Raw genomic sequence first — 13,478 nt, 5'->3', positions numbered from 1 at the left:
TCCCAAAATATAACTGTTTGTATTACAAAAATGACCACGCCTTAAGAGGCTGTTACATGTCATTCTAGGTAAGATATCTGGCTGTACAGATTATACATCACAGCTGGCTGTTACACACTAACATCTGCACTAATGTACTTTGATATCGTGGTGGCAGTCACAATACTTTATCATGTATGGAACAAGTCTACAGTATGTTATTGTTTGTATTGTTTTAACCAGGAAGGTTACCGGTCTGACAGCATGACACTGTGCTGCGTTTAAGTTTTTATTTAGACCGCTTGTGTTTTAGTCGACGCCTGAATGCAATTTCTCTCTCTCTCTCTCTCTCTCTCTCTCTCTCTCTCTCTCTCTCTCTCTCTCTCTGACACACACACATGTACGGTACGTAAACACACGATTATAATTGATTGAATAAATACACTCAAGTATTCTTATACAACAGAAGTGGTCCTTTAACATTACATAAAATTGAAGGTTAGCTTTAAGCTTTAATTGATATTTAGTATTTTCTTACGACATCCTTAGTGTATTCAGCAACAAAGAGTTCTCTCTTTTTCTATGAATTTCAGTGGTATCACTCATTAAGTACACGCAACTGAAGGTTGTGTACAGACGTGTAATTGAGGACACAAAATGCACCTGTTACTTTTTCTATTGTGTCTTAAAACGATTTATATTAAAAAGATCCCGAATGTGTCATTAGGTTATCAAAACCTGAAAATTTTCGAACTATTGGGATTGAAGTGTTTTTTCTTTCTTTCTTTTTCTTTTTTTTTTTCGTGTTTGATTCGAATTCGTCACCTCTTCTGTGACCGAAAAAGGGCGGTTGTGCAATGCAACATGTGGAATTTTTGTCATCAGTGAGGTTAGTTTTGCACTGTGAAGAACCGTCACAAGTGACAGTCCCATAAACAACTGGTATAGGCCTGTATACACAGGTGCGCTTCCCACGTCGCTTTGATCATGTCATATGTCATATTTCTCTTGGTGAAAGGTCCGTGACAGTGGCAATGCCACCTTTCAGACGTTTGTCTCACTTTGAAGTGCGAGGTTACTCCACGCACAGAATTTATAAAGCACGGTGGCGTGGAGTTCACGTGAAACATGCATGCTTGTACCTGTGTCGTCACGCGCATGATTTGTCTAGTTATTTAATCTGTAGAACAAAATGTTGTAGCACTGGACAATGGTGACTTACTGAATAAAGAGATGTGCATACACACAATTCATTCTTCTCACTGTACTTTTGTTTGAATCGTCTGAAAAGGTATTTACTTTTGAAAGCGAAATAAAGATTGTGACGCATGGAGACATATCGCAAGAAAAGATGACACTGTGTGACAAACTAAATGCAGTAGTATGTGTTAACTGGTCACTTAGCAGGGCTTATTATTATCATTTATTATGCCAAAAAATTTCTCATTTTTCATTTTCAAATTTGGTTATCATTTGCGCTTCAATGATGTGATAACGGGACAATTATATGCTTTGGTGTAATTCCAATATAACACAGCTTCTAGTACAAATAGTGTTTACTGAAGAGATGGGTGTTAAAAAAGAAAGAAAAAAGAAAAATCACTTTACCCTAGAAGCTGTGATTAGTACAATGTAGCTCTTTTTATTTCTTTTTTCTCTTTCCTTACTCTACATGATAAGTGCGTGATACGGAGGCCACAGGGTGTGATACGGAGGCCCCTAGGCGTGAATTCCTGGTGTTCAAAGATAAAAGACATCACTTTAGTAAAGGTTAAAACCTTGAGTATGTAAGAGAACACATTTACACTTGCAGGATAGATCGATTTTGTGCTCAAGGGGCACAAATCAAAGCAGATTCAACAATGTGCAGTCACAACAAAGATAACTCAGAGAAAATATTTCTTCCCTACCCTTGCTCATTATTTACACGTACAATTAGATATATATATTTTCCCATGAGACAAAAGTCATGTTTCATCTTCAGAATATCGATTTAACTGCGTTCAATATCGGCTCTAACCAGAGAATGTAAACGTTCCTATGATAAAACAGCTATCATTTTACCCTCAGAGCTAATGCCACGATAACGTGCTGGGATGAAAAGAGAAAGACAAGCTCTTTCTCCTCTTTTTTCCTTACACTTTTTCCTTATCAAATAGCTGCTGCCGTTGAGGAGTTTTTGTTTACCCTTTTCATCATTTTATTTGGCTTAATTTTATATAGATATACACCGTGAAATGACTGATTATAGAAGTGGCTCCAGATATATTTTCTGACTGTCTTGCAAATTATCTTTGTTAATCCATCCTCCATTTTTCCATTTTTAACGTCTTCCGACAGGAAAAAATTAGATGCCTATCAATGTAAACTTAAAAATTCCGACCGTCTTCCAAACGCCCCCGGAGAGTTTTTGTTTCTCCAGCTATAATTCACTATTGACAGTGGCCAATTTAACTCATACCGTACTCTTATAATGTGCTTTTCCAGTCCGTACCAAAACCATTAATTAAGTCAGCGCATAATGATATGGAGAAATTGAATAAATATAAAAATAGAACTAATTATTTTAAGATTCTTCACCATGTAGTGCAAGCAGCAAATACAAGCTGTTGAGAAGAGTTCAAAAACATTATCAAAGAGGTCAAATAAGAAAACGTCCTCAGCTGACCTTGTCTGGCGCAGTTCTCTGATGTTTGTAAACATTCGACTCAGCCTCTCGTCACGTGTAAAGCCAGAAATAGCGCTGGCAAGCTGCCAAGTTTGTTAATGCAATTACCAAGAATAGTCTGGTTCAGAATGCCGAGTATAGTGTCTGGATCAATAGTGGAATCGAATGGAATTCCAGGAAGAAACTCTCAATGACGTCATGATCATGGGTGACGTCATAGGATTACGTTCTTTGAAGGTTACTGTGTTCCCGCGGGAGTGAGTAGTACGTAACAGTACGTAATATGCCATCATTATATTGCTGACGTCCTTCTCCATTCCTTGCCACTTTACTGACGATTTTATTTAGAATGGATTTATTGAATCTTGAACAGTTCACAGACAAGGTCAAATTTACACGTAACTGGACAAGCGTGTGCGTTAATAAAAGAGTGAATGGAATGAAAAATGTTGTTATGCTCAATTATTACTGAAAACGTGACTCTCAGCATCCATTTACCTTTATGTATTTATTCCTAACCTTTTTCATCCACTCACCTTTTTACCACCGCGGGAAAGAAATATTTATTCATCAGGGATTTATCATTCCTTGGGATTCGAGACCAAAACATGGAAGGCTGCCAAAGTTATAACTTCATACATTTATCACGGTTAATCCTCTCTCTTAATCCTCTCTTAATCGCCGCCTGCTGGCACAGTGCCAGCCCAGAAAGCATATTAATCACCAGCTATCGAAGATGAGTTCAGACACCCAAACATATGCAATAATGCGTTCGTGGGAAATGTTTAATCCCAGGAGACATTAACAGAAGTCAGGCGAGGAAGCGATTATAACGGCGGGAATATGAGTCCGCAGTTTACTTAATGGATTTACTCACGCCCTTGCAGAATATTAATAAATGGAGTAATTTATCTGCGTTATTAAACGAGTAGCATCTATTTACCGGTTTATCAAGCTGTTGGTTTAACAATCATTAACTAACTGGGCAATTTACTCATTCATTCATTTGTTTTATTCATCAGAGCTTTTCCTAACAAACTCACGTCCGGGCATTTAGTGACGTTGACAAAATTAACCTATGACATAATCTGCCCTACAATTGCCCCTTCACTAATTATCTACATCTAGATATACGAACCAACACGAACCAAGGACAATGAAAAGAAATGAATAAATAAATGAACCAATGAATCAATCCACGACGTTTTTGTTTTTCCATGCATTTCTGTTTCGCACGACATTTGCGGTTTGTTACAGTCGAGCGTCACCAATGACGGTCTCAAATAAATAGAACCTTCTATACAAACAAAAACAACGTCATTATCGTTTTTTCTCGCAGTTTGTTAAACTGCGTCGCTTCAATTTCCATTACATTTATTTGTTAATAAATGATATACGGATCTATCAACTTGTTTTGTGTAATTTGTCACTAGAACTCAGGCAGAAGTAACTGTGTGCATTCGTTTGTTTACAAACAACTCACAAGACAAGTTATGGCATTTTATGGCTATTGGAATAAATGCACTTGAGATACTTACATAACAGTCAAGAGTCAAGTGTTTATTATCCTTGGCATATTTACAAATGGCGGCATCTCTGAGGCCTACTGTGAAGCGTTACAAAATATTTGTTTACATCATAAGTTTCTATATACATCATGTTATCTCACTGGGACAGCGGTCATTGTATTGGCATTTCGCCAACTGGATAATGGTGAGTAGTTTCCTTAGTTCTGTGTTTTTATTTTACAAAAATACTTCCATTTGTCAATAGCAATAGAAAATATCTTCCATTCCTTAGGGGGTGGGGGGTGGGGGGTGGGGGGGGGGGGGCACCTGACTGAACCGACACACCTGTGGTTCGATAGGTGGTAATACCTACATTTGTTCATCAGACCTCAATACCCTGATGAAGTCTGACTGGTCCTCATCTTTTTTGGTATATTTGTTTTTGTTTTCAGTCGTCTTCAATTTGTAAAATAAATCGGTCAGTAGACGCACTCCTGGCTGGCAAGTTTCAGATAATTTATTTTCTATAAATATTGACAAATGTTCCACATATGTTTTAACCCCTGACATACTGTCTAAGTGTCGATGTCTTGCATAACTTCAAAACTGTGCTATGATTTGAAACTTATCCAAACCGATTCAGGCTTCAAAATGTCAAATCGATGTACAAACCGATTGAAGAGCTCAGTATCTAGAGTAATGATAGCAAAATAAAAAAGACATAGTCTGATTCTAACATACCTCACTCCATGTCTCAGTGCGATGTACAATAAATGCCAGTACTAGTTTTTCTGGCATGATTTTGGGCCCTGGTTTTATCTGGGTGTAGATGTTATCACCCCCTGGGGATGACAGCGACCCTCTTGACTCTGTCAACTTTTCCAAGCATATGTAGTGGTTATAGGGCTGTGTGTATACCACTGGCTGTAAACCTCAGGGGGTTTGAGGTAGATTCGATCAGAAATCTGTGCCATGGTGATCCGCTCCCCCCCCTCCCCCCCCCCCCCCCCCCCACACACACAGACAAGGGTTCAATAATTTTCCCATTTTCACCAGGTGATAGGACGTAGGTGAGAAATGGTCCCTAGCTACCACAAACTAAACACAGACGTTGTCCGTTTAGAAATTAAAAAAAAAATGCAAAAAAGAAATTGTGGAAGTTGTTGAAAGTTTTTGGTTTGGGGATTATGACGTCATCCACCCCGTTATCATATCACTCACAACATTCCAAATAACTTCCTAACATCTCTTGTTACAATTCAAAATAAAACTTCCCAGAAGAAGCTAAGACCTGCTCCAACTCCCCATAGCTATACAAATACATTGGAATGCACATCTGGACGTTAGCCTTTATAATTGCATAATAAACAGGCCATGTAACACGCGCAAGCACGCGCCCCGCCGAGCGCTAATCAAGCGAGCGCTCACGAGTCGAGCTGACCGATGCCTGACCCAAGCACCTCCCCAGAGCACAGTGGGGTATGTCAGCGTTCACACTAGACCTAGACCGATAGAGACCGATTTAGGTATTGATTAGAACCGGTCCGTGTGTATCCCGTGTGAACAGTAAGATATCGCATGAGTTTTCTCTATTCTAAGGTCCATGTGATGTCAACCTTTGCCAAATCCTCCGTGGGGAGGTTTTGTTCTCACGTGTCGTCTTCTGTGGAAAAAGCTCTATTTTTCGTTTCGATGAGGCTTGGTGCACGTGTGTCCATTTAAGCCTCGATAAAATATAAGTGTTCAGCCTTTGGTATAGAATTGTTAATGAAAGAAGAAAGAACATACCGCGAAGTCCCCGTGATAAAGAATACTTTTAAAAAATGATAATGACGAGGAAAACCAAGACTTTAAACACCACAGATGGACTTAAGGTTAGCGACACATATTTTAAACTACATGTAGCTGCCAACCTTGTCCAGTGTCATTTCATCCCCCTCTCGCAAAATCTTCATAGGCTGAAAAGTTTGGAAAAATGTAAAACTACCTCATTAAATCTTAAACGATGGTCTATTTGCGATATGTTCCCAGTACATAATTTAGAGGGTTGGAGATACGGCATCAAAATCCGTCGATTTTAAGGTAACCCAAATTTCTCGATTTTACAAAACTTGTCAATAAAACAATGTTTTCCATTACCATAGCAACACGTATTTTTCAGAAGAAGGAATTCTCGTTTGAAGGATGTGACATCATGGTCTTTTCCCTGTACACACAGGAAGGAGATCGACATGAAAATCCTTGACTTAGCTGGTGTCAGTGGGTGAGATTGCGGTAGGTGTGACAGTGAACGTGGTCACATCTAGCACAATCACTGACAGGGAGTAGCCAACTGCTGCATTTCCTTTGCGCTAAGATGGTGAAGCTCCAAATAATTTCGTTATTTGTGCTTGGTGCAATATTTCAAATTTTGCTTTTTTTCTTTTAAAAATTATTTTAAAACTTTTTCCTTTTAAAAATTCTTCACAACACGCAATGGAAATATTTTTATCATGTTTCAATATTAATAAAAAATTCACTTCACATTCCGAAATTCATTCTACATGTGTATCAGATCCTCTCCCCTCAGTGACACCATGTTGACTCTATCTTCTAAACACAATGGTAATATAATCTGATTATTTCTAGATATAGAAAAGATGCCATTTACGAGACCAATGTAGCCTGTATGTGCATAATTATAACAAATCAATAATTTTCGATTATCGAATCAATACCTTAATGCCATACACTCCATAGACAAGTAGCATACTTTATTGATCTTCCCCAAAACGTATATCCATACACACTGTAAACTATCCTACGCTTGTTGTTGGCCGCTTAGCGTATAGGGCTTCTTGTATCGATTATCGAATCTAAACAAAAGGTGATACGCAGCACTGCTGTGTTGTATGGGGTCGGTTGCTACAATGATATAAACAGCTTAGCTCTGCTGTCAGGCGACAAGGCAAATAATCGGTTCACTTGGTCTGTAGTTTAGGGACGTTTTGGGTGGTGACAAAGGAAAGACTACAGTATGTTAAGGAAAAGTTGTGAAAGATGAAATAAATCTCTTAAACAGCACAGCTAAGGTGAGTGTTTATAAGTAACGAGAGTTAATTAAGTCTCTATCCAAGGCTTTATTCTGTCTTCTGGTCACTCTGGATTGGGGTTGGATTCCGAGGCACAAAGATGGCGGATCAGAACAATTAGTGACCGGAACGTTCTCTGGCAGTTGACAGGAAAAGTGTTGACAGGGAATTATGGCTGCTCTTGGAGATTTGTTTGCTAATTATTTCACAAGTTATTAGACGCCAGTTAAGGAATAGACGCTGACTAGAGTAGAAACAAATAACAAACTCGCTGCTGGTTATTGTCGCAAGGATATTGCGTTGCTGTGGATAAGACTTATAACTAGGTGTAACATCTACCATTGGGTAAAGCCTAGGTCCCAACCGAACGTAAAGGCTGCTAGGTGTGGTCTACGGCCAAAAAATTGGGGAAAACGTGGGAGTTCGTGAGTGAGGAGCACGTCCATCGTGCGACTTTTGGAGGACGCAAACAGCACGTAGAAACTTTTCACCAATTACTCGTTGGGACCTAGGCTTTTATGCGTTAAACACGTGAATATGGAAAAAAAAACACTGATAAACAAATCCGTCCTAGAGTACAGTTGCCGTTTTGCAGTTGAATCTAACACGTGTGTGATGCAGTGTTCTCCATTTTTCTCAATCTTGGTCAACTCCGCTAATTGGGACAGAGGCAGGCATAATGCATGGGTAGGCCTGTAAATACTACTACACCGTACACTAGATGTTAAAACTTTTTTGGACATGTTTCTGAATATTAGGTATACTACAGAAAGACCTCCTTCTATTACCTTTTCAAAGATTAGATAAATATTATTATTATTATTATTTATGTTTCCAGACACTAACAGATAACCATCACGTGACTATCACGTGGTCATCAATCATGGCGAACCTTACCACCACCTCAATGGCCGACAACCTCACAACCCTGTCCAGTAATCTCACAATGACCACGGACGGTTTGACCACGTCAGTGGTGACTACAATGATAGCGTCTGCCCTGACCACTATGACGTCAGCAGTCCAGACCACCACACAGGAAGTGACGACAACAGTGGCCTCGGACCTCCCTGATTGGATGGCGTGGTTTCAACCGGCCTATGATTGGATGATGGCAGACAAGAAGGCCAACCTGGCTAACTACGTCATCATCCCGCTGTTTTGTTTCGTCTACATCGGGGCGGCGCTGGTGTATGTGATTGGCCTGATTTTGTTTGAGCTTCGGTACGTAAGGAAATATTGTTATTTTGTGAAAGGAAATAAAACCCTGGAATGGGTTAGAGAGGGTTCCGGGGTGGTGGTGGTGGGGGGTGGTGGTGGTGGGGGGTGGGGGTAGGGGGGTCAGGCTAGACTGAGTTCTGAAGTATAGGAAACGTTACTATTTAATCGAATCTTCTCTTAAAAAGGGTAGATAACATTACATTGCGATACAATGTATATTAATAATTTTAAAACAAACCATACAATGAGCTTGCCATTTTATAACTCTTTTACATATATACCGGAAGTGTGTTGTTGAATGTTAAAACCAATATGAGTCATGAAGAAGTGTTCATGTCTACAAATTAACTTTAATCATAAAATGAAATAATGTCACCCTTATTATCTGAAGTTCATCGAAGCATTATTGTCATCTTTGTAGATTTGTGATCAAGGCCTGGAAGAGGAAGAACGCAGGACTGCCGCCACCGAAAAAGAAAAAGAAGAAAAAACTCAATTTTCTCCAGAAGAGAAAACTAAAAGAAAAGGAAGAAAGGGAGAAAAAACAGGCAGAATACTTAAAGACGCTAGAAGATGAGCGCAACAGACTGGCCGAACTTGCCTTAAAACTGAAACAAAATAAACGCAAGCGTGTGGACCAGGCGCACGTGGAGGGATGTCTTAAGAAATATTTCAGTGCATTTAGTAAACCATATGATGAGATGGAAAGCCGTCCTCGGTCAAACTCCTGGTCACATCCATCGCAGAAAGATACCCCAGTCAGCATAGCCAAGTTAAAGGAGCCAATCATGCCCAAACCGAAACCGAAACCGAAACCGATCCGACCGGAGAGCGCCATTGACCAAGACGCGTTCAATATGAGGTCCGCCTTCAGGTCGGCGTCCAAGAGACGCGACAAGGAAGTGAAGCTTGGTCTGCGTCCGCCGTCTGCAGCGGGACGGAATTCTCGAATGAGCGCCAGATCTCGTGCGGGCGCGAGACCACAAGATAACAGAAGAAAGCCAGACCCAGCCCTGGCGTCCATACTCGAAGAACATCCTCTACCGCTGGCTCTTACCAAGAATTACAGACGCAAGGTAGCAGACACGGTTATACCCGAAGATATCGAGATAAAGATAAAGAAAGCGTTTGACAACAAGCCGCCCCCAGCAGAGCACCCCCTGCAGAGTCAGGCTACAGTACACGATCCCAAACAAGACAAACTGAAAGCGAAACTGGAAGCGATTAAGAAAAAGCGTCAAGAAAGAAAGGAGGCGGAAAGATGGCAAAATAGAAGGAATATAACTGATAAAATGAACCCCTGAGTTTATTATTATTATTATTTCTTTTTTCGTCACCATTTTTGACAATTGTTTCGGTGAACATTATTACAACTCAGCAATTTTGAGGAAATGTACCATTGTTGTATAACTGTGTGTTGGGAACAATATCTTTTAAATATCAGACTATAAAAGGAAGGGAACTTATACCATACACCCAGGACGGGATTCAAATCTCATAGTGCCCTAAGCACTCCCAGCTCCTCTGTACCCCCCCCCCCCCCCATACCGGAACAGGGTACTTGCGGAAAACGTGATTTCAACATACAAACATGCTTCTCATTCTCGTTCCGGGTTTTTATCCTTTTTCTCTGTTGTCCCAAGATATATTTTTCCTAAACCTTGTTTCCTTTTTTATATAATTTCTTTTACACCCTGACATTGGACTTGCTTTGTCACGCTGCCCTAAGACCGTGTTTAATTTGCTTATACATAAATCCAGCGCAGTTAGCATATTGTACCTTGGATACACACAAATATTTGAGCTTTGTACATGAACAAGCTATAACAATAAACGTTATCTTGTTAAATAAATGAACATTTACGTTGAGGGCTTGTGCACACAGATGAAAATGGCGTGAGGTTTTTGTTCCAGTGTTGGTGCGGTTACTTCACATTTTAAAAGAAAAAAAGAATTTGTTAACCTCACATTCATACATTCTCTGTGGGTGTGGTTGAACACAGTTGTTAGTATTTCGTTCACAAGATTAAAGCTCCACGTCTTTTTAAGTTACGTTATTTATTTATTTATTTACATATTTATAGTGCAGCCGCTGTTCCAAGGACAGTGTGGTTAAAAGTACATGTCGGTGTCTGACGTACGATCTTTGAAAACATTGTACAGCATGCAGAACTCGGGCAATATGGGTTCCGAATATCTACTAGAGTTCCGTGAACATTCGGTCCAAGCAGTAATCATTTTAATTTCAAGAAAAACACAAAAGATCGCTCCATAACATTTATTCGAGATGATAATTATTCCAGTTATGAGGTGTTGAGTTATAGAGAAGTTATTGCATCTCAGAAGAAATAATTGTGTCGAACGGCAGAATCGATTATCCGAATGTATGAGCACAAACATGAATAATTTAAACCAATCAATATGGCGGTGGAGTCTTGAAAAGAATGAAAACAATAGTAAACGATTTTCGATGTTGAGCGCGATGTGTTGAATGTGTGGGGGTTACGAAGGGTAGGGCGGGTTTCTTGATACTAACGAGAAGATTTTCATATTTTCCTTCAGACTTGCATGTCAGTTAACGTCGTCAATAATAATAATAATAATAATAATAATAATAATAATAATAATAATAATACTGACTTGACATTTAATATGGAATATTTTTTCCAAAGCATAATTCATTACTTTTTTCCTGTTTTGCTGACTGATAAATGAAAATAAGGATTGAAATCGTGTTTTAATAACTTTTAATAATCTCTTTGATGTCATTGTGATGTCAGTTCATTAATTGAATTCGCCAGTGAAGCAAACAAAAATACATTGCCTATTCTAAGTCATACGACAACTATTGAAAGCGATATTTTGGATCTCCATATTTTCCAAATCATTGTCTTTAAAAGAGTTACACGCCCCACAAAGGACCCTCATGTCAGTGTCTAGTCACAGCAACAGTTGCTGTTATACCTGACTTCATCTGGCCGCTACCAGAGCTTTCAAGCGGCAAGGCATTCCTTGGGATAGGTTTTTAGAGTTTAGTCTGAAATAAAATTCCAGGCAACGGTCAGAACTTGTTCAATTTGGTTCCGTTTTGTTGTAGGGCATACAGGCCGTTGATTCGGCGAGTAATGACCTACCCACATATTGTCTATGTGATTAAAAATGGCGATTTTGATGACCAAGGTAACTGCTCATTCCCTTGGTTCTGTAAGTTACCTGCTATTTAAAGTGCTCTGTGTGAACCAGCAATCTCATCGTGCAACCTAAAATTGTTCCTAAGGTGCCCCCTATCAAATGAAAACACATTAATTTCCAGATTATTCCTTTATTTGATCTGGTTCAGGTTTTCACCGAGCACTACCATTGGTGTTTTGGGACCAATGTGCTATCCACTCCAAATACTAACGCTGTCAATGACCCTAGTCACTTTAGAAGCAGCACACACTCCGTCGAAGGCTTCTTCAGGATGTATGTAAACTCTGTTTTGACTAGTTGAGCGGCACAGGTGAAATCTGACCGCAATGAAGAAAGCCTCGCAGTTTCAGTGTTCTACCCAGAAACGGCCATGGCTCCAATTCACTAGAGAATCAGACGACGCTGTTTTGCTGTTTACAGTGGCTTCCTCAGAGGTCGTCTGGTATCCTAACCTGCTGAAACCAGGTTGGTGTTCTCTAAGAGTCTTGAGAAACGCGTTTTGGTGACAATTTGCCCCTCATTCTGAACGGACTGGGTGGATTTTGTTTAGTTGCAGCAGCATATCTGGAAGGACAGTGAGTCCTGTACCCTGGTGGTAAGATTTTGATACAATGGGCGTGGCCTCTGTGTAGGTACATCAGATTTGGCATAACTCTATTAAAATGTACGGACCATTCTGTGTGACACAGTAATCTGTCTGGCAATGTCTGTCTATTTCGCTCCATTCTGGCATAAATTAACAATTTTGTAGAACATTGCTTAACTCATTTTACACACTGCAAAACCGACCGCTTGCATGCAAAAATTCAAATTCTTAGATGCAGTAGTTGCCGAAATATGGATACTTCTTTGACAGAACCATGCTTCGCCAAAGCCAAGCTTTGGCCTTTCCAAAGGAGCACTACCCAATTAAATTACTGCATACTACACAATGCAACAGTACAACAGACATAGTAGTCAGTAAATTGTTAGCGACACACCTGACTAAATGCTTCTCTAGTCAGATATCTGATATGAGGTCTGAGTTTTTTAAAAAAAGAACGCATTTTTATCAAGGTTTACCTTAGAAACTTAAATATTCCATATTAAATGTCAAGTCTGTAATAATAATAATAATAATAAACCCAAGTTGATGAAAATCACCGACATAAATCAAATAAAAAAAACTATCAAGGCTGCTTTTTACAGGAGTACAAGACATGTACGTGGCCTTATTTCATCAATAAAGGAACGCTTTCTTGACATCATCTTACATTACATCTGTGTGTTCCTTCACCCTGTTTCAAGAGCCAAAAGGCATTTCTAAAACAAATCTATTATTTTTCGACAAAGTGATTTTTCAGGGCTGGATCCAGGATTATTTGAAGGGGTGGTCGTTTTTTTTTAATGACAGACCTGGCCACTATTAGCGTCGGGTTCGGGGCCCGCCGAAGGGCCCTGAATTTTTTTGGTGTTTTGGAGAGCAAATGGTGCCTTTTGGTACGGTTTAGAACTATGATTCAGCTAGTCAAACTTCTTATCTCTAGAGAGGAATATATAATAGTGTGGTTTTTTCCACAAATCTAAACCCGCCACTGTATGACGTGATGTTATGGCTGGAAAGCCACTGAATCAATTCCAGTTCAGTCGCTTTTATTGATATACCTACCCGAAGCGTTCCTATTAAGATAACTTAAGATTTTTTTTATTTTCATTTTGTTTTACACTGAGATTACGTTCGACCTCACCTGTGACGTCATAGAGTTCGAAGTGGTTCACACCTTGTCGGTTTTAGTTTTGAGTAGTCTTTGCCATTTCAAATGCCTGGGGTACTATGTAGTAAATAATGCACTGTCCACG

General features: G+C 39.5%; 1 protein-coding gene across 1 annotated transcript; it reads left to right on the top strand.

Moving 5' to 3' along the window:
• Positions 1-4,231: 4,231 nt before the first annotated feature.
• Positions 4,232-10,508, top strand: LOC106175227 (uncharacterized). Its single transcript, XM_086996287.1, has 3 exons — positions 4,232-4,360; positions 8,065-8,450; positions 8,869-10,508. Exons 1-3 carry the CDS (start codon positions 4,232-4,234, stop codon positions 9,749-9,751), a joined length of 1,398 nt encoding a protein of 465 aa, XP_086852413.1. The 3' UTR covers positions 9,752-10,508.
• Positions 10,509-13,478: the final 2,970 nt, after the last annotated feature.

Source organism: Lingula anatina, chromosome 9, assembly GCF_051362555.1.
Source record: "Lingula anatina isolate TDL-2025a chromosome 9, LinAna3.0, whole genome shotgun sequence".
Taxonomy (NCBI): Eukaryota; Metazoa; Brachiopoda; class Lingulata; order Lingulida; family Lingulidae; genus Lingula; species Lingula anatina.
The sequence above is the reverse complement of the archived record's forward strand: the minus strand, read 5'-3'. Positions and strand labels throughout refer to the sequence as shown.